Raw genomic sequence first — 27,746 nt, 5'->3', positions numbered from 1 at the left:
AAAGGTGTAGTCTTACATCAGCTGGAGCATCCAAGATGGCGTTTGGTTTCGCTGATGAATCGGCAATCAAGATATAAAAGAGCCCCATGACTCCTGTGTGCAAGCGCAATGTAACCTGCCTCGTTTCCAGGTTCAACTCCACTCCCATAAGTTGGATTTGATGAGCATATGACTGTTCTTCCCTGGACAAGTTCACCACACAATTATTTTAGTTTTTCATGAAAAAAAGGCAAAAGACTGCTTTTCGTGAAGATCCATATGCACCAGAAAATCATGAATATAAAGATAAGAGAATTAGCCAAGCGTAGTAGTGAATATATCTGATCAAGCATGAGAAATGCACGAGTGAAGTAAAGAATATCTATGACTACCAAAATACCTCTCCATATATGTTTGTCTCAGGTGCACCATCTTTGGATAATAATAAGAAAATAAAGTATAAAATTACACATCGAGATTTACATGTAAAACCCCTAAAAATTATCAGGGTAAAAACCACGAGTAAAATGAAAAAAATTCCACTATAATATTTTATGGTATAAAACACCCACTGTATTTCTAAAAAGAACACATACTTTCTTAATACGAGAGAACAAAACACCTCACAAATATTATAGAATAACACACTCAAATAAGAATGTATTGAGACGAGATAAGAACTCTAGAATGGGATGCTGCCTGAATGAGGGGAGTGAGCCCTATTTATAGAGATCATCATCTATGTGAAAACGCATATAAAAAACGAGTCCTTCATCTGAACATTTCTTTTGTCAAATCATCTGCTTTTCATCTGAAAATTCAACATGCACAATTAATGTACCATTATTTGTCTACCTCCATTATTGCTCCACCAAACTCCACTTGCATTGTGGGGATCCGGACGCTAATTCATGTCTTAATCATTATTAATGTCAAATATAACAATTAAGAAAAGTGGGACTAAATTTTTTTCTTCTTAAATATAAATACGGAAACGTAACAGTAATCTATCTGATATACATGTCAATATCAAAGTACAAGTTATGTACTACAAGCCTCTATCTCAACTAGGTTCAACAACTATACATCCAGTGCTGAATCCTATTCTGCTTCTGGGCCCGGATCTCCACGCTACTATAATCTCTCATCCTCTTCCTGATCCTGTTCCTGTCCCACCTGTTGTCTTGTTTCATGCACACATACAAACAAGACAACAGCCAGATAACTCCGGTGAGAATTACATTCCCAGTATAAATCATGTATACATGCATGTCATATAAACAGATATAAAAGCATGAAACAGATAGTCATAACATGTATCAAAATCAGAAACATGAATCAATACAAACTCTGAATCACATGAATCAATACAAACTCCGAATCACACTCCGTGATTCTTAGACTCTGACTCGACTCTTCCTAGTCCAGGGATCCCGATCTGAATAAGAACATACACCCACCTACACTCCCGATCGGGGTGGTGGCACGTTCTTATTCACGGACTTTGGCTCTTTCCATATCGAACATCAGTAATAGAAGAAACTCCAATTCTATCCACTTCGATATAACCAAACGTCCGGTGTCTTGACCTATCCGTCACAGACTTTGGCACTTTCGCCAAATCAGTATCTTGTGACAATGTGCAATGTGCCCGTGACGATTCCATCACTATCAGGCACTCCTGTCACGAGATCAATCGTCTCTGCCTAGGCGTATCCACCTATGACTCAATACATAAATCAATAGATCAAAGATATCAATTTCATTCAATTGCAAATATCAATGCGATAAGGTAAAGTATGTGATTTTGGGAAACTCAAGTCAAGTCAACTCGAGTTGTGCAATCCCGCATCAACATCAATTTATACCTTTCTCTTCTCGGTCTGACGAAGTCGAAGTCTCGAAGTCAAATATGTCCATATCAAATCTGAAATGACAATATCGAATATACTGTGTCATTGTATAACTCAATTCAGAACATGTTCTGATCAATACTCAAATCAAAACATAATCTGATCAATGTCAACGATATCATGATACAATCTCAATCAATACTAAATCTGATCACAGTCAATCTGCTGATGTTTCAGCGGCATAACCATACAATCTCAATAACCCCGTTAATATCAACATCACAGATATAATACCACAACTCATAATCGATATCAATACGAATCATAATCTTCAATAATAACAGATTATAATCTCAAATCTGTACTATCTTGATCATATCAGTTCTGAAAAATCATAACAATTACATACACAGTCCGTTCTTCGATCTGACTTCAATTATATACTGATCAGTATACCCAGAACACATAATATCAGTTAAATCACAATTCCCCCAATATCTTAATCTCAAACGATATAAGAATTCAATAAAACTTACGTCCTGTTGTAGCTGTCGTCGCTAGGAACACGATACCGAAGTCGGATTACAATTTGAACGGACCGATTTATCGCAAATCGAATTATACGAAAGGTAAAGCTTAAGATTCTCCTAAGGCTTCTCGATTCTTCCTTTTCCCTTTCTGAAGAAATTGAAGACACTTATATATATATATCATGCATGCATAGGACGGGTGGCTCATTCTAAAGGCAGCACGTCTCGCGCATATGCGCGACACTACTCGGCGCATATGCGCGAGACCTTAGGTCTCGGCGCGTAACATCACGACATATCGCGCATATGCGCGCCTCACGTTCGCGCATATGCGCGAGAACTACTGTCTCGGCATAATGAAGCTCGCGCATATGCGCGCCTCCACGCCGCGCATGTGCGCCCAACCTGTTGGAAACTAAATTCCGGCGTTTGACAAAATATGAATCAACTGAAAAATACGAACCAACTGATCGAGTAAACTGAACTCAGCAACTGGACTTAATAACTGAAACCAACTGACTGATCAGTTGGAAACTGATCAATTGATATATTCAGCCTGATGCTAAGCACTCTTCAACTGAACATGTCTCGGGAAAGAACATAGCAGATTGTAACTGAATGTGGAACGATGCACTTGGAACAACGAATTTCGGCGAAAGCAATTAAGAGGCCGCATCACGATAAACGAAGCAAACAATGCCCAAGGAATAATCAAGAAGAATTCAACGGATACAAAGATTGAAATTCATCTCAAGTTACCGTTGGAAAGGAAGCTTATAAATGTGACAGAAGAACAGCTAAAAAGATAATGAGATTATTCTAATAAAAAAGCTTGCTGTCACTCTGTCAAAATCTCATCTCACTCTTATTTGATAAATTCGTAGCAGTTAAGGCTACAATTTAAGCTCACTAGCAAGTTGTGAAAATCGTTGAAATTTGATAGTACTAAGATCAGTTACGCACTGAGAACATCCTGTTAAAATAAGAGTTTCAGTTTTGGCAGTGTTAAGTCTAAACTGAAGTGGGTCAGTACAATTCTTGTATTTGATCAAAGTCTTTTAGTGGATATCCTATCTGTGAGATAGAAGGGGTGACGTAGGAGTAATTAAATTCTCCGAACATCCAGAAACAATTCTTGCCTACTTTATTTCAGTTTCGTATTCTATCTTCAGTCAGTTATTTTCCGCAACTACTTTAGTTTAACTGATTGTCATTGACCAACAAGATTCCGAGAATCAGTTTGTCACCAAACTAAACTCAAAATTCGAAAAGATCAGTTTTAATTGTGAGTGTTTATTCAACCCCCCCTTCTAAACACTCTTGATACGTTAATCGATCCTATCAAGTGGTATCAAAGTTGGTTGAATCTTGTTCTTGAATACTTTTGATCTATAAACTTGTCATTGTGACTTCATTCAACAAAATTCCTATGTTCTCTAGAGAAAAATTTGATGATTGGAAAATCAGAATGCACGCTCATTTGGCTGCACAAGATAATGACATGTGGTATGTCATAACTGATGGACCCATGAAGATTCTAAAAACAAATACAGCAGTTGCCATTACAGAAGGAGCACCACAAAGAATAGAAAAGCCCAGAGATGAATGGACAACTGAAGATAAAAGAAAAGCGAATCTTGATAATGTGGCTAAAGACATTCTGTACAAAACGCTGGACAAAGTAACCTTCAGCAAAATAAAGATGTGTAAAACAGCCAAAGAAATTTGGGAGAAGCTGATCCAGCTGTATGAAGGAAATGATCAAACCAAGAAAAATAAACTTTCTGTTGCTATGCAAAAGTTTGATAACATCAAAATGAAAGCAGGAGAATCGATGCACGAGTATGATGAAAGAGTAAGCAGTGTCATCAATGAGTTAAATGCACTTGGAAAAGTGTATACCAACAAAGAGATTGTCCTAAAGATAATGAGAGGTCTTCCCAAGGAATGGTATGTCAAAACCATGGCAATGAGGGAGTCCAAAGATCTAAACCAGATTGAACTTCATGATTTATTTGCTGATTTAAAGGCTTATGAGTTCGAGCTGCAGACTTAGAGAAGGAGAACCATTCACCCCTGCAGCCACAACTGCCCTAGCTGCTGTCAGAACTGAACCAATCAGTTCAGTCAAAAAATCTGCTGATCAGTTGAGTAATGATGCTATGTCATTGTTCATCAAAAAATTTGGAAGGTCCATGAGAAAAAATCAAGGGAACTTCCAGAAGCCATACCAAAGGAACAATTCCAAAGATGAACCAAATGCCTGCTATAACTGTGGCAAATCAGGTCACTTTATTGCTGATTGTCCTAAACCCAAGAAGGACAGTCAAGGCTCAACTGATAGAAGAAAGAAACCATATGAACACAAAAGAAGACCCAAGGAAGATAAGAATTCCTTCAGAAAGAAACATGAAGTACTCTTAGCTGAAGAAAACAAATCCAAATGGGCAGAAACTGACAGTGAGGAGTCAGAACCAGAAAGCTCATACAGCTCCAGTGATGATGAGGAAGTCAAGTGTTTGATGGCTAATGATGCAGAAGAAGAGTCATCTAGCCAACAGGTATTTGATTTCAGTTCAACTGATTTTACACGAGAAGAACTCATTCTAACACTACATGACATGGTAAATGAGTATCAAAAACTTGCATCATCATTTGAAAAAATCAAAGCAAAGCAAAGTGATCCCACAAACAATAAAACCAAAACTGATGAATCAGTTGATGGGTTGAGTCTAAAAAGGGAGATTGCTGAGTTAAAAGCAGAGAGAAATAAAAATCAGTCATTAATCCAGAAGTTGATGCTTGAAAACTCAAAACAGACTGAGCTCATTCAGTCTTGGAACAAGCCATCAACTGCACTAAGTGAGATGCAGAATTCACAAAAGTCAGTTTCTGATAAAACTGGTTTAGGGTTCAACACTCAAGGAGAAACGTATCCAAAAGATACTCAACCAAAGCTAACAATAGACAAAGGGAAATACATTCACTTTGTCAAATCAGCAGTGGTACAGGAACAAATTAAGCCCAGTAAACTAATTGAGCAACCTACTGAGAATATGAACAAGGCTAGAAGACATGGGATTGGTTATAGTCAAAAATTCTCAACTGATTCACAAAGTCAGTCATCAAAGAGATTTTACAACAACTATTCGAATGGCTATTCCAATTACTATAATTGCAAGCCAGTTCAGAAGAGATATAGACTGAACAATCAGTTGAATAAAGCTAAAACACATATTGTATCATCCGTACACTACACACAAAAGCCGAGAAAAACCATTTGGAATACAGCTACTGGAAAGTCTGTGAGACTAATCCAAGTATGGGTTCCTAAGGGACTAATCAGTTCAGGACCCAAATAGATGTGGGTATCAAATTATAGTATGTGTGTGACTGCAGGTAACAGGTACAAACAAGAACTCAATATGATGTTTGGACAGTGGATGTTCGCGACATATGACAGGAGATGCAAGTGTGCTATCTCAACTGATCAAATACAGTGGTCCAAATATCAGTTTTGGAGACAATTCCAAAGGTAGAACTGTGGGTAAGGGTAAGCTTATCCATGATAACTTTACTTTTAAAGATGTTCTATTAGTAGAAAACCTGAAGTATAACTTGATCAGCATCAGTCAGTTATGCGACAGTGGATTCTCAGTACATTTTGACAAAAACTCATGTTCAGTCAAAACTTCAACTGATGAAATCATACTAACTGGCAAACGTTGTGGAAACACATATAAAGTCAGTTGGAATGATCAAACTTATGAACCAGTTTGTTTTATTGCTTCCAAATCATCTAAAAACTGGTTGTGGCACAAGAGACTAAGTCATCTAAACTTTAAATCCATTGCCTATCTGAGTAAACATGATCTTGTAACTGGTTTGCCCAAAATAGAATTTTCAAAAGAAAAACTTTGCTCAGCATGTCAGTATGGTAAACAAGTACGATCTTCTTTTAAAAACAAGGGTTGTAAATCTTCATCCCGATGCTTAGAACTGTTGCACATGGATCTCTTTGGTCCTATACCAGTCATGAGCTTAGGGGGAATGAAATACACCTTGGTAGTCGTAGATGATTTTTCAAGATTTACTTGGGTTATCTTTCTCAAATCAAAAGACCAAACTGCTTCACAACTGATAAAGCTCTTCAAAAGAATTTTAAATGAAAAATCAGTTGGAATTGATCGAATCAGATCAGACCGAGGAACTGAATTCATCAATCAAACTCTTTCAAATTTTCTAGAGAATGCTGGAATTAAGCATGAGCTCTCAGCAGCCAGAACTCCTCAGCAAATCGGTGTAGCTGAGAGAAGAAATCGGACCCTTAAAGAAGCTGCTAGAACAATGCTTGCTGATTCTGGTATTTCTCAAAGGTTTTGGGCAGAAGCAGTAAACACTGCGTGTTATACTCAGAACAGATCAATGATTAATAAGAATCATATGAAAACACCATATGAGAGCTGGCATGGAAGAAAAAGTATAATTACTTATTTCAAAATATTCGGCTGCAGATGTTTTATCCTTGATAATGGTAAAAATTATTTAAAAGCGTTTGATGCTAAATCTGTAGAGGGAATATTTCTTGGATACTCATCAGTTAGTATAGCTTATAGAGTCTTCAACAAGAAAACCCTAAATGTTGAAGAATCAGCTCGTGTTGATTTCGATGAAACTGAACTAACTGATAAGCCAACTGATCAAGTTGAGCTAGTTGATCGATTTACAGATATCAGTTTGGAAGATGATGACAAAAATGAATGTCATAATAATCAAAACATATTTCAACACCTGAACCAGAAGTAATGGATAAATCAGATGCACAGGAAGTCGTTGCTAATGATCAGTTGATAGAGCATAGTGATAACATTCAAATACCAGTTGACGAAGCACCAACTGAGACTGAAAACTGTGTTCAGTTACCAACTGAAGAAATTGTTGATACAACAAATACTGAATAAAGATGGATAAAATCACATCCACCTGAACTGGTAATAGGAAATCCATCTGATCCAGTAAGAACTCGCAATCAAATGTTAAATTTATTTATCTATTCAGCTTTTGTATCACAACTAGAACCAAAGAAAACTGATGAAGCTCTTGCTGATCCTAACTGGGTAAATGCAATACAAGAAGAGCTAAATCAGTTCACTCATAACAATGTCTGGAACTTAGTTCCAAGACACGTTTCAAAAACTGTTATAGGTACAAAATGGGTGTACATGAATAAACTGAACGAGGATGGTTCAGTTGTGCGCAATAAAGCGAGACTAGTAGCACAAGGATATAGGCAAGAGGAAGGAATTGAATATGATGAGACATATGATCCAGTTGCAAGACTGAAAGCAATTAGAATATTTCTTGCTTATGCATCATACAAGAACTTCAAAGTCTATCAAATGGATGTCAAAAGTGCATTCCTAAATGGCCAGCTACAAGAGGAAGTATATGTTGAACAACCCCCAGGTTTTGTAAATCACAACTTTCCTGATCATGTATATCATTTGAACAAAGCCTTATATGGTCTTAAACAAGCTCCCAGAGCTTGGTACGAAACTTTTTCAAAATTCCTAACTGATCATGATTTTTCTGTTGGATAAGTTGATAAGACCTTATTCAAATTCACTAAGAATGATCACATTCTATTAGTTCAAATTTATGTTGATGATATAATATTTGGGTCAACTAACCCCAAATTATGCGAGAAATTTGCTAAGCTAATGCAGGATAAGTTTGAAATGAGCATGATGGGTGAGCTGACATTCTTTCTTGGACTACAAGTGAAGCAACTGGAAACTGGCATATTAATCAGTCAGACTAAATATACAAAGGAGCTGCCGAAGAAATTTGGCATGGAATCATGTTCAGCTGCAAATACTCCCATGAGCTCATCAGTAAAATTGGACACTGATCAAGGGGGAATATCAGTTGAGGCGACATTATATCGAGGTTTAATAGGGTCATTGTTATACCTAACCGCCAGTCGCCCTGATATTGTATTTGCTGTGTGTATGTGTGCTAGATTTCAAACAAATCCTAAGCAATCACATTTCTCAGCTGCTAAAAGAATTTTGAAATATCTTAAGGGCACACAAAATGTTGGGTTATGGTATTCTAAAGACTCTACTTTCAATTTAGTTGGATATTCAGATGCAGACTATGCAGGATGTAAGCTTGATAGCAAAAGTACAAGTCGGTCTTGTCAGTTTCTAGGAGACAGGTTGATCTCTTGGTTCAGCAAGAAGCAAACATCTATAGCTACCTCAACAACTGAAGCAGAATACCTTGCTGCTGGTAGTTGCTGCGCACAACTGATCTGGATCCAGCAACGACTGAAAGATTATGGAGTTATTACAAATAATTCGCCCATATTTTGTGACAATACGAGTACAATTGCCATCACCTATAATCCAGTTCTTCACTCAAGGACAAAGCATATAGATGTCAGACACCACTTCATCAGAGATCATGCTTTGAAGAAGGACATTAGACTGGAGTATATATCAACTGAGCAACAAGCAGCTGACATTTTCACCAAACCATTACCCGAGACTAAGTTTTCTCACTTTCACAATATTCTTGGTTTAATTGATATATCTTAAAATTATTACTCATGTTGCTTTACTAATAGAATTACTTGCCAAAAATAAGAACACAACAAATTAAAAATAATACTTTATTAAGAATACCATCGATCCCAATTTACAGAAGATATCATAGAACCAACTGAATCCTGACACTCTCTAATCCAATCATTCAACTCATAAATTTGGATTCTAGAAAATGACCTAGTTGTAGAAATCTTCTCAACCACATGCCATTCCTTCCATAACATTGCTTCTAACAGACATTTGTCATCAATCAGATCTGTAACATGCCTAACTTCAAAACGATCAATGTATTTTCTTGCTGTTGCTGCTTGAGCACGAGTAGGAACAACACCACTACTACTTACCCTCTGCAAGTCATGAATCTTGAACCATGTTGACATCACTTTCATCAAGACTTATTCTTCTATTGTCTTCTTCAACTCTTCTAAATAAGGACTTATTTGCTCATTAACTTGAATATGTGAACTACTACATGCATCAGAGTTACTTGAATCCGACATATTGAACTATTATTATCACATTCTAATCATCTTATTTATAGACAGATGAAACTTAAATGTTGAGGAAACTGAAGAGACTAAAATCAACCGAAGTGTTTTTCTCATTTACCGAGGCTTCTTATCTATCAGTCGTTCATTATCAACTGATATCAGTTTGACATTTATTACTTAACGCTTAACCAATCATCAGTTCGATCGCAATTCATATAACTAATGAAACTTATTACTTGCATGAAAAAGAAAAACAAAGTTAAACCAAAATAAATGTTTTATTCAACTATAAATATTTGCTTGGATTACATTTTCATATTTTTCCTCTATATCATCTATCCACATTCTCAACCAACTGGATAGAGATGAGGAAGATGTCTTGAGAAAGCTGTGAGAAGAAGCTATGCGATTAAGGATCTCCAGTTCCTTTCGAAGCATCAGCTGATAGATACGACCATCCGTAAAGATGTCCACCCACACAGCTATGTGCAAGTACTCCCGCACTTCTCTTAACTCTGCCATCAGTTCGGGAGTGGTAGCCTCTCCAGAATTATACAGGAACGCAATCTCCTGTAACTTTTCCCAGTAGGGAAGACTCTTGTAGAAGACTTCGTCTTCTATAACAGCCTTCCTAGCTTCCAGAGAAAATGGCGAAGCACTCGAGCTACTCGCATCTGCCATTCTTTCGTCTTGAATATTTTCACCAATATGACTGAAACTAACCGTGTTACTTCTATTTATAGCAGAATATCAAGGAAGCTGAAGGGTCGTCAACGTTTCAGCAAACGATAATCTTTCTGACCTTTAAATTTATTCACTTTAACTATTTTATGCACTAATTAAGGGGGAATAATGGTTTTAAGAGGTTAACTGAGAACACAAATGTTAGTAAACTCCCAACTGAAAGGACACAGTCTTACAACTGATCGTTCAGTTGGGTATTTCACTAATCTTTTCATATAAGTTAACTAATTAAAACATATTATATTCCAAATCAAGTGACTTGACTGTCTATTATCTAATGATGAATCTCATTTTGAAAACGTGGAAGCATTTGAACCGTTTAAATTGTATACACGCTTATAGCACACGTAAACACGTTTTTACTCAAAATTTTTAATGGACTGACACGTGTCCCGAATTTGAACAGTCACGAACAATTGTACTAAGCCCGCTTCAAATCAGTTTTCTTCTTACGCATACAATCAGTTTCTAAGAACACACTAATTCCAGAGTTTATCGTTTACGAATTTCAGATCATTTTATCAAAATGGCGAATCAAACTCCTGCTTATATGCTGAATGCAATGGCTATCAACTTCGGATCCATTCTATCTTTCGGCGACGCTGATGTCAAGAACGCCTTTCAAAAACTCAAAACTGCTGGGTTAAGGACATTCTTGGGACAATCATCACAAGAGATCTACCCCAAAGAACTTCAGGAATTCTACTCTAACGGTATGATCAATTCTGATGGAAACATCGCTTCTACTATCAATGGTCAGTTGCTGACCACCTCTGAAGATTCCTTTGGAGAAATTTTTTCTTTACCATCTGATGGACTGGCACACTTCTCTGATGTTAAAAAATCCGACGTTGAAAAAATGCAAACCTCATTTTCTGCTGATGGACGGAAAATCAATGTTTCTGATCCAAAGAAGGAGCTGAAGCACGAGGTTCAGTTAATTGCTGATATAGTCGCCAAAGGAATTTTGGCAAAAGCGAGATCTTTTGCTGCACTTACATTGGAAAAATTTCAAGCCATTTCTATCATTATGGCTGAACGTAAATTCAACTGGAAGCATCTTATATTCAATATTTTAAAGAATATGTTTCTATCATCCAAACAGTCCAAAGGCTTTGCAGTGCAAATGAGCTATCTGCTGAAAGTGAAGAAGTTAGTGGCAGATAATTCAGAAAAATCATCCAAATTCAAAGTCTTCAATGCGAAGAATACTATGCCACCCAAGACAAAATTGGACATTTCTCCTGCTCAATTTGTAAAAATAAAACAGGAGATTGAGACTCAACAGGCGGCTCCTAAATCAGTGAAAAAGGCCAAGACATTGGCTCAACTGAAGTCAGCAAAAAGGAAATTAGTTGTGGAGGAATCCAATTCAGAGAAAACTCCTTCCCCAAAGATTACCAAGAAACCAAGAACCCAGAGGATTAAACCAAAAACTACAGAGGAATCTATTCCTACTGACAAGCTAATATCTTCAGATGCTCAGCAGCCAATTGAAGCAGTCCCTCTGAATATCATCCCACCAGAAAAATCAGCTGGTGCAAAGAGAGAAACAGTTAAGATCAAAGCCCCTCTGATTAATATTATTCGTCCTACTGTCCTGGCACCTGCCCAACCCAAAGGCATCAGTATTATAGAACGGGTGGATACTACTCGAACTGGTCTGGAAATTCCACACATCCTCAGTTCTGATAAAGGCAAAGGCAAATTAATTGAAGAACCAAGGCCATCCAATCCCATTCAAACCCACATTGATCTTGTTTGGGATGAGGTTAATAATTTTGCAGCATCAAAACTTCAACTCTATGATGCTTGGACAGCCTATCGTACACATATTTTTGCCAAGGAACTAAGAAAGAAATCTCAGCTGAACAAGTTCATCAAACTGGAAGCTTCTGTCCTCAAGATAGTCAAAGCTGCCACCATTGCTCAAGCTATGGAGAGAAAAACATATTTGTTTGATCAGATGAGAGTCAAGAAGTTAGCACAAATTATTGACAAACTGAAGGCTAACTACGTTCCAACAAATCCTACTGCCTATGCTGATCATGCGGTGATTACTCAGCTAGACACCGATCTGATTGGCTTGCTATCTCAGATAAAGTTTTGGGAAATGGATCAAGAGTTAGTCCTTCATAAAGGAGATTCAGACGATGATGAAGAGGAAATAGTTGAAGAACCTCCCTCTAAGCAGAAAGAGTCATCCTCAGAACAGGCTAATATTCCAACTGAAGAGTCAGTTCAGGATATGTCTCAATCACCTACTGGTGAACATCAAATGTACACTGAAGCAGAATTATCTTTCGAAAAACATTGATGAAATTATTCAAACAGTGGTGCAAGAATCCCAATTGAGTGAATCTATTTCTGATAAAGTTGATCATCCCGTTGATCAAATCAATCCAGAGCCTCCTATCTCTTCAGAAGCACCAGTTCAGCCAGATTCATCTGCTGAACAAACTATTCCAACTGTTGTGCCAATTGATCCTCAAAATCATCCTCTAGAGGCACCAATTTTGGCTTCATCAGACTCTATTATTCCTCCAGGCAGCTCATCTGCTGATCAAAATCCACTTTCTCCGTCTCAAGTTCCAGAAGAAATTGCTGCAACAATGACTTCAGTTCAAAATATTGCTGAAACAGTAACAACTAACCAAGAGTTAGTTATATTTGATCAAACCACAAGAGGACCAGAATCCTCTCATCAGTCACCTCCTCCTCAATCCACAGAAATGGATCTTGTTCTTGAAGAAATCCAAAATATGCAGCACAATATGCAGCAAATGATCACTGAAATCAAGAGAATTCAATCTACACAATTCTCTCATACTGTCAAATTGGATTCTTCAATTGAATATGACTCTGCAAAACTGAAAGCTATTCAGGCAAACATGGAGTCTCTTACCAAAACTGTGGATGAGATGAAGAGAGGTCTAGCTCAAAGTCTATTTACAACTCAGGATATAATTAGTCAACGAGTTCAGCGATTGGAAACTTCTGTTTCTAATAAAATGGAATTGCTGCAGACTTGTTTACAAACTGCTGTCTCAAGTATCTCCGCAGATGTCAAAATTCTTTCCACTGACGTTCGAAAATTATCTGAAATGATGGAATTGTTTGACAAAAAGGGGGAAGAAATCAAAGATCAAAGAGCATCTTGAGAAACAGCAGAAGAAATCATCTTGTTAAAAAGCAGTTAACCAGATTATTAAATTCAGTTGTTATTAAATCAAGACTTCTTTCAGTACAAGAAATTCAATCTCTTATTTTATCTACAATAAGCTCAGACGTTCAGTTATTATCTACTTTGTTTTGTAAAACACCATAAAGGGGGAAATTGTTGGAAACTAAATTCCGGCGTTTGACGAAATATGAATCAACTGAAAAATACGAACCAACTGATCGAGTAAACTGAACTCGACAACTGGACTTAATAACTGAAACCAACTGACTGATCAGTTGATATATTCAGCCTGATGCTAAGCACTCTTCAACTGAACATGTCTTGGGAAAGAACATAGCAGATTGCAACTGAATGTGGAACGACGCACTTGGAACAACGCATTTCGGCGAAAGCAATTAAGAGTCCGCATCACGATAAACGAAGCAAACAATGCCCAAGGAATAATCAAGAAGAATTCAACGGATACAAAGATTCAAATTCATCTCAAGTTACCGTTGGAAGGGAAACTTATAAATGTGACAGAAGAACAGCTAAAAAGATAATGAGATTATTCTAATAAAAAAGCTTGCTGTCACTCTGTCAAAATCTCAGCTCACTCTTATTTGATAAATTCGTAGCAGTTAAGGCTACAATTTGAGCTCACTAGCAAGTTGTAAAAATCGTTGAAATTTGATAGTACTAAGATCAGTTACGCACTGAGAACATCCTGTTAAACTAAGAGTTTCAGTTTTGGCAGTGTTAAGTCCAAACTGAAGTGGGTCAGTACAATTCTTGTATTTGATCAAAGTCTTTTAGTGGATATCCTATCCGTGAGATAGAAGGGGTGACGTAGGAGTAATTAAATTCTCCGAACATCCAGAAACAATTCTTGCCTACTTTATTTCAGTTTCGTATTCTATCTTTCAGTCAGTTATTTTCCGCAACTACTTTAGTTTAACTGATTGTCATTGAACAACAAGATTCCGAGAATCAGTTTGTCACCAAACTGAACTCAAAATTCGAAAAGATCAGTTTTGATTGTGAGTGTTTATTCAACCCCCCTTCTAAACACTCTTGATACGTTAATCGATCCTATCACAACCCTCTGGACTCGATAATCACCAATGCATCTCCTGGCGCATATGCGCGTTCTTTCTTCGCGCACATGCGCCAACTTCTCTGGCATTCTTACTTGTGCTACTGGTCACCTCGCGCATATGCGCGCTCATCGTCGCGCATATGCGCCAAGAGTTCTGTCTCACCTCTTGGCCCTTCGCGCATATGCGCGCCACTACTCGGCGCATATGCGCGCACTTCTCTGCCCGTCACTCATGCACATACATCCCTTTTCAATTCCATGTCTTCTTCAATGTCATATCATCCTCAAATCATAATTCATGTTTTCTTCCATCTTTTCCAGTCTAATCCTTTCTGTCTATAATCATATCAATTATTACCAAATCATTTCAGATTACGGTAATCAAAATCTTCGGGCCTTACATTTCTCCCCCTCTAAGATATGATTTCGTCCCCGAAATCACAAGCAATCACTCGTATATCACAGGTAATCTGATCAGATACCAAATCGGATACAAGAAGGAGATATATATACAGAAGCTAAAAGAAAAAACATACTCCAATGAAACAATTCTGGAATTCGTTGTCTCATATCAGATTCTGTTTCTCCAAATAGCTTCTTCGATATTCTAACAACTCTATTGAACAGCAGAATATTCTTCATTCTGAATTATCTCTCTTTTACTGATTCTGATTTCAATCTGGAATAATAATTCAAGAAGTATAATTATCATAATACCACTCGAACCAACTCTGATAGAATCAATCTCAATTACTGGCTATACAACATCTGTATATACCAATCAACAGCTCATAACAAATCAACATCGTTATCTGCCACCAAATCTGTTTAGGCTAAATCAATTTAATATTCAATCTCCTATATCAAATACCATTGGTCGTCGTCTGACGTTGGCATATTCGGTCTATCTATTCAGAGCTGTCGTTATTCTTTTCTGAATCAGCTTCACTTCCTCAGTCATATCCCTGATCATATCAGGTCCAATCTCAAGTATATCAGAGATATCATTAAAATAATAAGGGGATCTACACCTCTTGTCGTACAACGCTTCAAACGGTATTATTTTCATACTCGTCTGATAGCTGTTTCTGTACTACAACTCACATCGTGGCAATGAATCCTGCCAGTTAGTGCTAAAATCCAGCACTACAGCTCTAAGCAGATTCTCCAATATCTGGATAATCCACTCTGACTGTCCGTCAGTCTGTGGATGATATGCAGTACTCAGATATAATCTTGTACCCAACTCTTGCTGTATACTCTGCCAAACGTGCAAAGTCAACTAAAATCACGGTCTGATATAATCAACTCTCGACACTCTGTGTAATCTACTCACTTTTCCGACAGAAATCTCAGTAATCTAATCATATCTGTACATTTTCATGTACGAACTAGTACTCGCAGACTGGGTCAGTCTGTCATTCCTAATTCAATCAATGCTCAATTCCGAGAGGAATGCGGTAGCTTCATCACGATATCCCTGGAAATGTAATCCTATTTCCATTCAGGAATCGATAAGCTATATAACCAATCTCCTGGTTTCATTCTTTCAGTCTTCATCTATCGGCAATTCAGACAATTCAGTACAAATTCTACCACATCTAATCTCATCTGTTTCAATCAAAACTGTCTTTTTAGATTATCATATATCTTTCTGCTATCAAGATGAATACTGAATCAACTCTTGTGCATTTCTGACAACATTAGCCATTTTAAATCCGAAATATCTGGCACAACCCATCGGTTATTCACATACAATGCAGTATTACTTACCTGATATTCTGATTAATATCTGGCTCTGACTATCGATAATTAAGTTCTGCCCATTCTGATCAGCTTTCTGAACTGTTTCAACTCTCAAAATCAGTTCTAATTCGGCTTGTACGGTATCGAGTCTCAACTGTATACAATCTGTATCAAATACTGCTGCAGAAAATAATCATTCTCAAGCAATTCAGAATAACAATCAGATACAGTAGTCTGCTAACTCATGCAACTACAAGTTTCTGACACTGATGTCGATCTCAGTCGACGAATCACTGCTTCAACTGTACTAGAATCAACAGATATATCATCTTCAGATATAACAAACCCTGAATACAATCTGTCTCAATCAAGATGCCCATTTCAACAGTTTCTGTATATCACTTTCCAGTTCCCAGAATATTCAATACAATACTCAGATATTCAACAAAATCAGTCATAATCTTCGAATATACCAGAATATCCTAGATCAACTAATCAGAGAATCATCAAAATATTCTGAACATAGAGTTTATCAACTCACAACCATAGCTGATACATCTCAAAGAGAAACACTCAATCATTTGTAACTCTCGGTTAGTAATCTTCTACTTGGTTTTTCAAATCCTTTAGTTCAATCAGTATCATTTGGTACGGTGTTTTAAAATAAAACAGTACCTGATATCGAGTTAAGGCTGAAATCAATCTTCCTGATTAAAGGCAAATCGGACACTCATCTGGGACGACTTTAGCAACGCTCCTGTCACTGGCAAATTAGTCAATGATACGCTCCATTTCAGTAAATCAACTAAATACATAAGGAATCACTCCGTTCTTTTCGATAATCATCGAGTCATGAACATTACATTTATCAAAGGTATTCTAAATCCAGAATCCTTACCGTACCATGTTCATTCTTCGGCCATTTCAGGTCCGAATCTTACCATTTCCTGGAAATAGTCTGCGATAGCTCTGTACTTGGCCAACACATCAATATCAAGAATGTATTCACAATCAGACAATACAAGTACACACCAGCTAACCTAATCTCATTCTCATCTCACTGCAGTATACAATGTTTTACAGAATTCACAGATATCAAAACTCTTCCCAAAAGGTAATGAGACAAATACTACAGCAGATACGGACTCAATAGATAAAGCATATATCAATGCAATTCATTCAGAAATCATATACAGGATGTACTAGTGTTTCTCAATATATATATATACGCAGAATAATCATAAAATATCAATTACCTGCCACTATATCATCAAGTGCATCCTGGATCTGCTCCTCGGTCACTACAACCACTCTGGCTTCCTGCTGACCCTGGTTGGGACTGAGTAGAAGGTGGTTGGAAAGAGTGAACAACAGAAGATGATCTATTTGGAAACCTCTCTGTGGACAAACTCTAGCAACGTGTCCTTGCTGTTTGCAAATGTTGCAACTACCATACACTCCTTGGCATTGCTCTGTGAGATGTCTTCCTCCACAGGTTCTACAATAGACATCGGTATAACTCGGGCTAGAACTACTGGAGCTAGATGAACAGCTTCCTAACTTCTTGAACTGCTTCTTTCGAGCTTTCAACTTTTCTTTCTTCCCAATACTACTACTACCAACCTCCAATTTCAAAGGGGATTGCAGGAATTGGACTGAAGATTGTTGCTGTTTCTGAGATTGGATCACATACAACCTTTCTTGTTGTTGAATCAAACTTGCCTCGGCTCTCTTGGCTCTATTCAAGGCGTCAGAAAAAGTATAGGGTCGCTCTACATTTACCAATGCAAGTATTCCAGCATTCAATCCATTAATAAACCGGTCAGTTACAACTTCATCATTCCCAGCCATGTGAGGTGCAAAACGTAGCAAAGTAGAGAATTTAGCAACATATTCTTTAATGTTTAGCTGACCCTGTTTCAAATTTTCAAACTCTTCCCTCTTGTCCTCTCGGTACGAACCTGGGAAAAACCTTTTATAGAATTCAACTTTAAAGATTTTCCACGTAATCACTGTACCATGCTGTTCTAGGGCTTCTTTGGTTGCGATCCACCAACTCTTTGCGACTTCCCGTAACTGGTGCCAAATCAGTTTAACTCTCCGTTCATCTGGGTAATCGAGTGAATCAAATAGCATCTCGATATCGTCAAACCAACTTTCACAATCATTCGTCGTCTCAATACCCCTCAGAATCGGCGGTTGAAATGACTGAAACCTCATCAACTGTGTTTCCATCAGAGTTTCTGACACATCCATCTGATCGGTCAAAGTATTTCCTCGTTCTGGAATTCTTCGAGGAGGGATATCTGATGATCACAAGAGTTAGCAATCACATGAGACAAATCCGTCTCAGTCCCTTTCTGATCAGCTTACCTCTGATCAAGAATTGGTTCTGATTCATTCTCAAATAATACACATTACCAAATCAACTCAGATATTCAGGTAACATGTATCTTCAAAAACAGTAAACACATATTGCAATATTAGCATATACAATGTAATTCAACATTATAATAAATCACATGCTAGCAATCACATGCAAGGAAAGAAAACTCATTCTACCCCGCTCACTAGCTTCTATCTTAGTCTCAAGAACCTACAGTTCTAGACCTATTGCTCTGATACCACCTGCTGTGAGGACCCGGACGCTAATTCATGTCTTAATCATTATTAATGTCAAATATAAAAAATAAGAAAAGTGGGACTAAACTTTTTTCTTTTTAAATATAAATGCTGAAACGTAACAGTAATCTATCTGATATACATGTCAATATCAAAGTACAAGTTATGTACTACAAGCCTCTATCTCAACTAGGTTCAACAACTATACATCAAGTGCTGAATCCTATTCTGCTTCTGGGCCCGGATCTCCACGCTACTATAATCTCTCATCCTCTTCCTGATCCTGTTCCTGTCCCACCTATTGTCATGCACACATACAAACAAGACAACAGCCGGATAACTCCGGTGAGAATTATATTCCCAGTATAAATCATGTATACATGCATGTCATATAAACAGATATAAAAGCATGAAATAGATAGTCATAACATGTATCAAAATCAGAAACATGAATCAATACAAACTCTGAATCACATGAATCAATACAAACTCCGAATCACACTCCGTGATTCTTAGACTCTGACTCGACTCATCCTAGTCTAGGGATCCCGATCTGAATAAGAACATACACCCACCTACACTCCCGATCGGGGTGGTGGCACGTTCTTATTCACAGGACTTTGGCTCTTTCCATATCGAACATCAGTAATAGAAGAAACTCCAATTCTATCCACTTCGATATAACCAAACGTCCGGTGTCTTGACCTATCCGTCACAGACTTTGGCACTTTCGCCAAATCAGTATCTTGTGACAATGTGCAATGTGCCCGTGATGATTCCATCACTATCAGGCACTCCTGTCACGAGATCAATCGTCTCTGCCTAGGCGTATCCACCTATGACTCAATACATAAATCAATAGATCAAAGATATCAATTTCATTCAATTGCAAATATCAATGCGATAAGGTAAAATATGTGATTTTGGGAAACTCAAGTCAAGTCAACTCGAGTTGTGCAATCCCGCATCAACATCAATTTATACCTTTCTCTTCTCGATCTGACGAAGTCGATGTCTCGAAGTCAAATTTGTCCATATCAAATCTGTAATGACAATATCGAATATACTGTGTCAGTGTACAACTCAATTCAGAACATGTTCTGATCAATACTCAAATCAAAACATAATCTGATCAATGTCAACGATATCATGATACAATCTCAATTAATACTAAATCTGATCACAGTCAATCTGCTGATGTATCAACGGCATAACCATACAATCTCAATAACCCCGTTAATCTCAACATCACAGATATAATACCACAACTCATAATCGATATCAATACGAATCATAATCTTCAATAATAACGGATTATAATCTCAAATCTGTACTATCTCGATCATATCAGTTCTGAAAAATCATACCAATTACATACACAGTCCGTTCTTCGATCTGACTTCAATTATATACTGATCAGTATAACCAGAACACATAATATCAGTTAAATCACAATTACCCCAATATCATAATCTCAAACGATATAAGAATTCAATAAAACTTACGTCCTGTTGTAGCTGTCGTCGCTAGGAACACGATACCGAAGTCGGATTACAATTTGAACGGACCGATTTATCGCAAATCGAATTATACGAAAGGTAAAGCTTAAGATTCTCCTAAGGCTTCTCGATTCTTCCTTTTCCCTTTCTGAAGAAATTGAAGACACTTATATATATATATCATGCATGCATAGGACAGGTGGCTCATTCTAAAGGCAGCACGTCTCGCGCATATGCGCGACACTACTCGGCGCATATGCGCGAGACCTTAGGTCTCGGCGCGTAACATCACGACATATCGCGCATATGCGCGCCTCACGTTCGCGCATATGCGCGAGACCTACTGTCTCGGCATAATGAAGCTCGCGCATATGCGCGAGAGCTACTGTCTTGGCATAATGAAGCTCGCGCATATGCACGCCTCCACGCCGCGCATGTGCGCCCAACCCTCTGGACTCGATAATCACCAATGCATCTCCTCGCGCATATGCGCGTTCCTTCTTCGCGCACATGCGCCAACTTCTTTGGCATTCTTACTTGTGCTACTGGTCACCTCGCGCATATGCGCGCTCATCGTCGCGCATATGCGCCAAGAGTTCTGTCTCACCTCTTGGCCCTTCGCGCATATGCGCGCCACTACTCGGCGCATATGCGCGCACTTCTCTGCCCGTCACTCATGCACATACATCCCTTTTCAATTCCATGTCTTCTTCAATGTCATATCATCCTCAAATCATAATTCATGTTTTCTTCCGTCTTTTCCAGTCTAATCCTTTCTGTCTATAATCATATCAATTATTACCAAATCATTTCAGATTACGGTAATCAAAATCTTCGGGCCTTACATGCATTCTCCCACTTGAATATTTGATTGAGAATCAAACACATCTTCACATATCTTTTCAATCTTGTCATTTCTCACTGCTTACGTTTCTGCTAGGCTACTTGAGGATCTACACCACTCAAACTTATCGGTGTTCACTAACTAGTCAAAATATCAGCTATGTTTTCCTTTGTATTGATCTTCTGCATATCAATACTTCATTCTTCTACTACTTCTCGAACAAAGTGAAATTGAACTTCGATGAGTTTAGTCCTGAAATGAAAGACCGGAATCCTTGCGATGTGCAATGCCTATTGATTGTCACAAAACAAAGGAACCTTATCTTGTTTTGCCCAATCTTCTCCAATAACCTTTTAATCCATATTGTCTCCTTACATACTTGAGTAGCTGCCATATAATCTGCCTCCGTTGTAGATAGCACCAAAATTGTTTGCAGTTTTGAAACTCAGCTTACTGTTCCCTCTACTAGTATAAACACATAAAGAGTAGTAGATTTTCTATTATCAGGATCACATGTATAATCTGAATCGATATAATCCCTGAGTGTAAAATTTGATCCTCCATAACATAATGCAGCATTTGAGGTACCCTTAATGTATCTAAGGATCCTCTTAATAGTACTCTAATGTTCTTGTGCATGATTCACCATATACCTACTAACTGCTCCCACTAGTTGAGCAATGCCCGGTCTTGAATAGATCATGGCGAACATCAAACTTCTCACTGCTGATGCATGTGGTACTCGAGACATCTACATCTTCTCTGCTTCACTGCTATGACAAATTTCGGAGGATAACTTGAAACTAATAAGAAGATGGGTCGAGATTGGCTTACTATCTTACATGTTGAAGCATTGCAAGACTTTCTTCAAGTAATTTTTTTGGGAAATCCAAATCTTTTTGTTGCTTCTGTCTCAATGAACTTGTATCCCTATAATATTGTTTTCTGTTCTCAAGTCCTTCATATCAAATTCTCTATCCAACCGTGTCTTCAATTTTTGGACCTGATATTTGCTGGGGCCTGCTATCAACATTTCGTCCACATACAACAGCAAAATGATATAATTGTGAGGCCCGGGCCGAAGAGGGCGGGGGGTGATCGCCGGTGCCATGAGGTTGCACGGACAATGAGCGGCTCCTGGAAGGCTTCTAGGCGGAGGGAACATGAATGAATCGATCTTACACCGGAAGGAGAGGGATTCTGAAACTATTCAGGTATGGGACTGTGCAATTGATGAGAGCTTAAAAGATTTGATTGATACTACTCATATCACGAAGGTGCATCTTCTTTTCGGTAGCTCATCACATAAGAACTCCAAAGTTAAGCGTGCTTGACTTGGGGAAATTTTGGGATAAGTGACCTCCTGGGGAGTTTCCTAGGGTGCGTGTGAGTGATGATACAAGCATGCTGAAAAGACTCGTCTTGGTACAATGAGGATAGTCGTCGAATTTGGGACGTTACAATAATCATCACCAGACCTCTTGAAATATATTCAAGGATCTGCACCCAGTCTGTTGCATCCAAGGCTCATGATATAGGAATAAAATCTCTTGTACCAACATCTTGACGGCCGTTTGAGATCGTACAGAGATTTGTTCAACCTGCAAACCAAGCTAGATCTCTTTGCCTTTTTCCGCAAAACTTTTTGGCAGAAGCATATAGATTTCTTATTCAAGATCTCCGTGAAAAAATTTCGTTTTAACATCTAGCTGTTCTAGATGTAGGTCAAATACCTCATACAATACCAGCTCTACTCTGACTTTTGTAAGCCAAACCACATGAGAAAATATCTCATTGAAGTCGATGCTTTCTTTATGAGCATATTTTGTTACCACCAATCTAATACGATCCTGCTCTACATGGTTATTGCTATCATGCTTGATCTCATAGACCTATCTGTTACCAATGGCTTTCCTCTCTTGTGGTAGTGTGACAAGATCCCAAGTTTTGTTTTTGTCTAATGCCTCCGATTTTTCCATCATTGCTGTCATCCACAGAGATACCTAGGAGCTTTGTGTAGCCTCATGAAACACGATGGTTCACCATCATCTGTCAAAAGACAATATGCAATATTGCTTTCAGTTACATAATCTGAAAGCCAATCTGGTGGTCTTCCTGTCTCAAGTTGACTGCATCATATTGAAAACCTCAGATTCAACATGTCTTGTTCCTTGTGCTCCAATACTGCTTCACAAGAAATTTGATCTTCGTCATTCTTATTTTCCACCTGAAATATAGTCATTTCTAAATTATGTATGCCTTGTCTCCCTTTACTATATATTCCTCAAAGATAACATCCCCGTTGATGACAAGTTTGTGGACAATAGGATCCCATAAGTGAAACTCCTTTACTCCATCAGCATAACCTAAGAAGATACACTTTCTAAATTTTGAATCCAACTTCGATCTTTCTTGATCATTGTACAGAACACATACATGACTTCCAAATGTATGCAAATAAGAATAATCAGTCGACTTCCCAACCCACATCTCTATCGGAGTCTTCAGATCAATCGTCACTGAAAGAGAACAATTGATAATATAACGAGCAATTTTGACTGCTTCCACCTGAAATGACTTGTCTGGACCCACATCCTCAACATAACCCAGTGGCTGAAACAAGCTGCCCTAGATCGCCTCTTGCGCGCCCGTCTTCAAGACCCCTGCACCCCAGCATCTAGAATTCCCCACCCCAATGCGCCACAAGGCAGATTTGAAGATGGAAATCATAGATTACGAATTTTAGTGTATTTTTTTATAAATACAAAACTTGTAATTTTAGAAACACAATTATTGAAGATTGAATATATTCTTTGAGTTTTCTCTCAATATTTTCAAAGCTTTACTTTGTACCCCAAAAAAATCAAACTCATCAAAGATTTAATCTTTGTGGCGTTTGTCGATTGTTCTTCACTCGTATTGTCAAAGACGACTTCTATGAAGGTTCGTTTGAAACCAGTTGTTTATATTTGTGAATATTGGTTGTTAAGTTTGTCGTAGTTTAGAGGTATCACAAACCTTTATTTGTTTTAAAAAGATCGGGACAACCCAACGTTCTTTATTTCATCGAATCGAGAGCGTGACTTTGTTTTTTAGTGTATTTGCTTTTCGTGTTTGAATAATCGTATCAAAACATGTACAGATCTAAGCGTACATTAGACTCCCCTCTAGGATGCATATGGAATTTTCTGCATTTCCTTTTCCTCAAATCATTATTGGGGCACTGATTGAGACTACATTTTCCTCCCTTAACCACTGAGGTATCTGTTGGTTTACAGTCTTGTATCCCACATTGCTTGAGAACTTTCTCGATATTGTCTTTCTATGATACTCCAAGCATACCTCGAGAGCGATCTCGATGTATCTGGATACTCAGTACAAAAGATGCGTCACAAAATCTTTATATCAAAATTCTTAGCTATAAAAATATTGGTTTCATGCCACATATCTATATCATTACCAACGAGTAGGATATCATAAATGTATAAAACCAGAAAAATATGCTTGATCCCACTAAATACATGGTATACATAATCATTGACCAAAATTCATCTCAATAAAAAACGAGATTTATGATACAACATATCAAAGAATTATGTGGGTTGTCAACAACCAAGATAGTCCAATGTTAATATTCGAAGATAATGATACTTGAATTCACAAATAAAAGGAGGTTTCATGAGATATAACAAATCATATTTTACCAAAATTCTTGTATACACATGAACTTCAAGAAAATGGTGATACTGTTGTCCGAAAAATTCGCTGATGTGACAATGTAGTTGACTTATTCAAAAAAGAACTGCCACTTCAACATTCAAAAAATTGACGTACAAGATAGAGATGCATTAGTTAAAAGATCTTAGATGATTGAGATCGAGAAGACCATCTATTACTATACTTCTTCTCATTCGTTCAGGCTTTCCCAACTGAGTTTTAGTGACAACGTTTTAATGAGGTAGCACTCAAGTCTCCACATATCTCTGAAATAATTTGTTGAGTTGATAATCTTATAAAGAGGAGTAATATAGATAATTAATGAGATAAAATTCTCAATCAAAGATATCATGTTATAATATTCTATTCAAATTCTGAAAATATACTCTCTAATTAGAGGTCTCCAATGATTAATAAAGTATTTTTACTCATTCTCTCATCTTTATATTCTTTACTATTCACAAAAACAACAAATATTTTCATAAATAATAATAATAGTTATAATAATCTATTCTATTTTATTATGGTTGAGCACATGATAGTAACTACCTAGGAGGACACCAATTTTTTCTTCCAATTTTACCCTTTTAAGATACTAATATTACACTTTTGATCAACACACACTTTTAGTTTTATTTTTTTTATTTCAACAATTCAAATATCAATTTAGTCACTCCATAAATTGTCAAACTACACTTTAGTTCATCGATAATGATAAAAAAAATTTGTGCATAGTAACTAGTAATTAAATAAGTGACAAAAAGGGGGAAAAAAATTGGAAATTAATGGCATTTGCAACGCGTCAGCTATTAGTTGAAGCATAGCCAAATTTACCGGGTAAACAAAAACAAACCCAACTTTCTGTTATATTACTCAACAAACACAAAATAAAACTGAAAAATGTTTGAATTTAATTAATTATTACAATATTTTTTTATGGATAGAAAAGAGAGGGCAAAAGAAAGAAGAGAGAAGCGGCGGCAAGAGATCTCTCTGGCCCGTACCATCCCATATTCCGATCACCAAAGGTTAATATCCAACGAAGCTTTGTTTTATGTTATGTTTTTTTTCGGTATTTTCCTACGTTGGAAAAATTTATTTAATCGCATGCATGGTAAAATTGATCGAGTTTTTCGGTACGTAGGATGGAGCTAAACTTGTCTGATTTATGTTCCAGTTTTTATTTCATTGGATAAATACTCAGGGATTCGTTGATGATTTTCAAAATTATCTAAATGCTTATGCCAGAAATCGAGCATTTATTAACCATTATCCAGCTATTTATATAATGTGTGCAGTATATATGTAAATCATATACATGGATCCATAAAAAAAATCCACTCAGTATAGTCGTTAGAGTTTGTGATCCGAATTCTTTTCGATCTCGCTTGAAAGCTCGTAGATTATTGTATATATATGGCGCGATTTTAATCATGAATACATTTTTAGATGGTGGACCTCGGACACAATTGGAGTTGTGACCGGTGCGAACAGGGGAATAGGATTCGAGATTGTGCATCAGCTCGCGTTGCACGGGTTAACGGTTATTCTGACCTCTCGAGATGCTGAAGTTGGAGAAGAAGCGGCAAAGGTCTTACAAGAAGGAGGCCTCAATGTTGTGTTCCATCAATTAGATATTGTTGATCCTTCGTCAATAGAGGTTTTTACCAAATGGGTTCAAGAAAAGTATGGTGGCATTGATATTTTGGTAAAAGCCCTCTTCCTATTGTTATGTTGCCCCCTTGCTGATAATATTTTCGTGGTATGCATCATTTTAACAAAGATATTCATGCATGAATTTTTCTCAGAATCAGAGGTTTGAAATATAAAAAATGGCATTCTCATGTTATAAGAATATATAATGATGTTTTGTTTTGTTTTCTCTCTTTTTTAGTACAGACTCTCTTTAAACTCTGCTGATTATGTGAGGATTTAGGTGAACAATGCAGGAATAAATTCCAACATGGACAATCTTGAGGAATTTGCTGGAAAAGTCATTGGGACCAACTACTTTGGGACCAAGAACATGATCAAGGCCATGATTCCACTTATGAGGCCTTCAGATTCCGGTGCTCGTATCGTTAGTGTGAGTTCCCGGCTAGGAAGATTGGACGGGAAGCGAAATGTAAGTAATGGTGTGAGTCCCTTTTCTCATTTCCCATCCCCATGGTTTTGAGCCTTTGACACATGATTGTTGTGTATATATGTTTGGTTGGGCATGTAGAGAATTGGAAATCTTGATCTCCGAAAGCAACTGGAAGACGATGAATCGCTGTCGGAAGAGCTGATCGACCAGACGATGAACACATTCCTAGAACAAGTGAAGGATGGGAGTTGGAGAGACAACGGATGGCCTCAAGTTTTCACGGACTACTCATTGTCGAAACTAGCAGTCAACACATACACAAGGCTGATGGCACGGTTATTATCGGAACGGCCCGAAGGGCATAAGATTCATATAAACTGCTACTGCCCGGGGTGGGTGAAGACTGCAATGACTGGCTGGGCTGGGCATGTTACACCAGAGGAAGGAGCCGATACCGCGGTGTGGCTTGCCTTGCTTCCAGATCAATTTGTGAGTGGGAAGTTTTTTGCTGAAAGGCGTGAGATTAGTTTCTGAAAGTTGTTTTTTGATATACTTGCTTTTACCAAGAATTTATGCTTAGACTAACATGTTTTGGGATGCATCAATTCAATTCTATAATCGGTTTCTTATTCTATTTTAGACCCATCCTTGTGAATATATTAACTACTCAAACCTAGCCATGGGGAGGGCCAGAATAATTTTTTACACTTAAAAGTTTAATTAATTGAAGTAAAACAGGATTTATTTTTTATTTTTTTAAAC

At 37.5% G+C, this 27,746-nt stretch overlaps 1 protein-coding gene across 1 annotated transcript; it reads left to right on the top strand.

Moving 5' to 3' along the window:
- Nucleotides 1-27,581, top strand: LOC142539073 (uncharacterized). The gene is made up of 5 exons (XM_075644367.1): nucleotides 1-130; nucleotides 25,843-25,926; nucleotides 26,348-26,606; nucleotides 26,835-27,023; nucleotides 27,123-27,581. Exons 1-5 carry the CDS (start codon nucleotides 87-89, stop codon nucleotides 27,516-27,518), a joined length of 972 nt encoding a protein of 323 aa, XP_075500482.1. The 5' UTR covers nucleotides 1-86; the 3' UTR covers nucleotides 27,519-27,581.
- The last annotated feature ends 165 nt before the right edge of the window (nucleotides 27,582-27,746 follow it).

The sequence above is a fragment of the Primulina tabacum genome, chromosome 3, assembly GCF_025594145.1.
Source record: "Primulina tabacum isolate GXHZ01 chromosome 3, ASM2559414v2, whole genome shotgun sequence".
Classification (NCBI taxonomy): Eukaryota; Viridiplantae; Streptophyta; class Magnoliopsida; order Lamiales; family Gesneriaceae; genus Primulina; species Primulina tabacum.
This window is presented reverse-complemented; position numbering and strand designations above follow the sequence as displayed.